This window comes from Chiloscyllium plagiosum, chromosome 37, assembly GCF_004010195.1.
Source record: "Chiloscyllium plagiosum isolate BGI_BamShark_2017 chromosome 37, ASM401019v2, whole genome shotgun sequence".
NCBI classification, from domain to species: Eukaryota; Metazoa; Chordata; class Chondrichthyes; order Orectolobiformes; family Hemiscylliidae; genus Chiloscyllium; species Chiloscyllium plagiosum.
The window spans coordinates 34,753,919-34,757,269 of NC_057746.1; the positions used below are offsets into that span (position 1 = coordinate 34,753,919).

The following is a 3,351-nucleotide window of genomic DNA, read 5'->3' on the forward strand; positions in this document are numbered from 1 at the left end:
AATTATTTTAATTGGGTGACACAGTTTCAGAAAAATAAATCGCGGCAGAGCACAATTCAAAAAGCCCAGTCCATGACTAGGAGTGATATTACCTGGTGGAAAGGTCACTGAAAGAGCCCCCGTGGAGCAGACGGATTTTACAGAACAGGATCCCATTCACGAAAGGTACAGCTGAGAGTTCCTCCAGGGTCAGGGTCACCAGGAACTTAAACTTCTTTCTCTTCATCAGAAAAGCCATCAGGGGATCGAGGAGGGGGGTGGGGAACAACAGGAAGGAGGTAGAGGGGTGGGGAATGGGGTTTGTGGGGTGATAAGGCAAAGGGGTAAACTCTCTCTCTCTCTCTCTCTGGCTGTGTGTGTCTCTCTCCCAGGCTGGCTGGATGACTCAGTCACTTTCGATGGCGGAAGGATCCGAGTCCAGCCTCCTATCCAACCCCTCCAAACCCTGACTGAAGGGAGAGGATCACAGCCGCTCCAATAAAAGAGAGAGAGAGAAAGATTGGTGGGGGGTGGAAAGTTCAGTTGAACTGGACTGGAGTCTAAACTACAAAACACACCCACAGAGAGAGAGAGAGCAGCTCTCAAAGCTAGACCAGTCTCAAACACACAGACACCCCTCTCTCTCTCTCTCTGCCTCCTGCCTATTTATACCAAGAGATATTTTTAAAACAAAATAGATGTGACTCAGGGTCAGACTTGAATCCCCCACAGCAACTGCTGATGAATCTTACAGAGTCATTTCCAGCTAAGAGTTCCTGCTGCTTTAATCATCAGAGGGAACACTCTCACTCTCTCTCTCTCTGTGATGGAGGACACCCAGTTATTAGACGTTGCAGCTATGTTTTCTCTCTCTATCTATCTATCTATCTGTCTATCTCTATGTATTTCTCTCTCTCTCTCCCTGCAAAAGGTTGGGTTAGCATTGTGCCCACTCCTGACCTCTCACCTTGCCTGGGGAGTTTGCAAAAACAACAGCTCTCCACCAACCCACTGTCATCTCACCAGGTCCCCCCACACCCAGCCCAACTCTGGGATCAGATCATTACCACGTTACCTCCAGCCCAGCCCTGCTGAGGATCAAAGAATCTAGTTTCCAAACACACCATCTATTTAATCACGCTGATTCACAGAAAACCTTGCCCTGAAAACTGGGCAGGGACTTGAAGAGGCTGCAGGGGTGTGGGAGGGGAAGGGGAGCGTGGGGTGCCTGCTGAAGTGGGACTAGGAATTTTGAAGGGTCGGTGGCATGGCGATGGGCTGAGTGGCCATGGCTTGTGCTGAAGGAGTCTGCGGTGGCACCTCGTACCCCCGGTTCCCGTGGCATCAACATGAGAACAACGTGGTGTATTGTCACTGGACTAGAGGGACAACAGTGGGTGAGACTGAAGTTCCATTCAGTAAAGCGGGGATCCGAACATTAGGGGCGAAAACGGGAGCCCATTCAGCCCCCACTCCTCAGGCTTACTCTGCCACTCTGTGTGAGCATTCCCATCTGCACTCACTCCCCACCCCAATCTCTGATCCCCCCGTCCAACAGGAGCTCACCAACCACTGCCTTAAGGAATATTCAGTGACTCCCCGCTCCCCCAACTCCCACCATTGCTCTCTGCGGCAGAGAGTTCCAAAGTCTCAGAGTAAAAGGGTTGAAGACTGAGACGGGGAGGAATTTCTCTTCTTGGAGTGGGGGTGGGGGGTGAATCTGAGGAGTTCTTTACTGCAAATGGCTATGGAGGGAATTGATTGATTGACTGATTGATTGATTGGCCGGTGTACTGAAGCACAGTGTACATGCTTTGTTGACGAGCAGTCCAGGCAGATCATGGTCAGCAAGGATGTGCAGATCAGAGAGACCGAGACAGAGGCAGACAGGTTACGCTGCTTATTGACGCTACAGAGTCCATCCATCAGTCTAATAGCGGCTGGGAGGAAGCTGTTCCTGAACCTGCTAGTGGGTGTGTTCGAGGTTCTGGGCCTTCTGCCTGATGGAATAGGTTGCGATGGGTCTTTGATGATGTTGGCAGCCTTTCCCCGGCAGTGAGCTGTGTAACTGGAGTCTGTGGAGGGAAGGTTAGCTCCTGTGGTGGTCTGGGCTGTGCACACCACCCTCTGTCGTTTCTCACAGTCTCTGGACAGAGCAGTTGCCGTACCCTGAAGTTAATGCTCAGTTCTTCAGACACTGGGAGAGAGATTGTTCTCATCACACCAGGTCACCAAGCCCTCCGTCTCCTTCCTGTATTCTGACTCATCGTTGTTTGATATTCCAGAGTGGTGCTGGGAAAGCACAGCAGGTCAGGCAGCATCCAAGGAGCAGGAAAGTCGACATTTCAGGCATAAGCCCTTTATCACCTTCCAGATGAAGGGCTTTTGCCCGAAACGTCGATTCTCCTGCTCCTCGGATGCTGCCTGACCTGCTGTGCTTTTCCTCTTGACACTGAGCTCCAGCACCTGCAGCCCTCACTCTTTCCGAGTTGTTTGACATCCATCCTACCACGGTGGAGTCGTCAGTGAACTTGTAGATGGGAGAGGCAGGACTCGAGGGAACTTGAGGGAAGGTTCCTTTACACCCAGAGGAGCTGGAATGAAAGCAGAAATCCCCACCATGTTTTAAAAATCACGCCTTACTCTCGTACTGTAACTGGTGAAGGTAAGGCTCAGGAGAGAAGGATATCAGCTACTTCTCACCAGTGGGCTGAATGGCCTCCACCCCTGCTGGGAATCTCCACCATTTCTACGAAAAGCTGTCGCAGTTCCACAAACCTATGGAAACTCAGTCCTTGTGTCCGTTCAAGATAGAAACCAATAGGATTGTCAGGAGGCCAATGGCACAGAAGGATGGGGAGCCAGCTCTGAAACAGCATAGAGACAGCTGGGAGAGGCGGAGCGAGGACAGGATTTAATCAATTAACTCCAGGATTAAATAATTAAAACAAACTGTTCCCTTTGATCAGTGCCCCCACACTGCACCAAATCTTCACCAGAGTCCAGAAACAGCAGGGGGGAGAAAACCTACAACATTGATTTCTACAAAGTCAAAATATTTGAACAATATGTTTATAACTATTTGGATAAGCATTGTTTTAAACCACATACACACAGTGGCTACAGGAGCAGGTCAGAGGATGGGAATCCTGCAGCGAGTAAATTCCCTCCTGACTCCCCCCAGAGCCAGTCCCACCATCTCGAAGGCACAAGTTAGGAGGGTGAGGGAATACTCCCCACTTGCCCCGGATGGGGGCAACTCCAACAACACTCAAGAAGCTCAACACCATCCAGGGACAAAGCAGCCCCCGCTTGATTGGCACCACATCCACAAACATCCCCTCCCTCCACCCCCCGACGCTCAGTAGCAGC

At 50.9% G+C, this 3,351-nt stretch overlaps 1 protein-coding gene across 1 annotated transcript in view; it reads right to left on the reverse strand.

The window, feature by feature from the left end:
* Positions 1 to 1,124: 1,124 nt before the first annotated feature.
* Positions 1,125 to 3,351, reverse strand: part of LOC122541573 (phosphatidylserine lipase ABHD16A-like) — a 39,581-nt gene continuing 37,354 nt past the window's right edge. The window contains exon 10 of the mRNA XM_043678405.1: positions 1,125 to 1,277. Within this exon, the coding sequence (XP_043534340.1) occupies positions 1,125 to 1,277 (153 nt within the window). The remainder of the gene's footprint in view (positions 1,278 to 3,351) is intronic.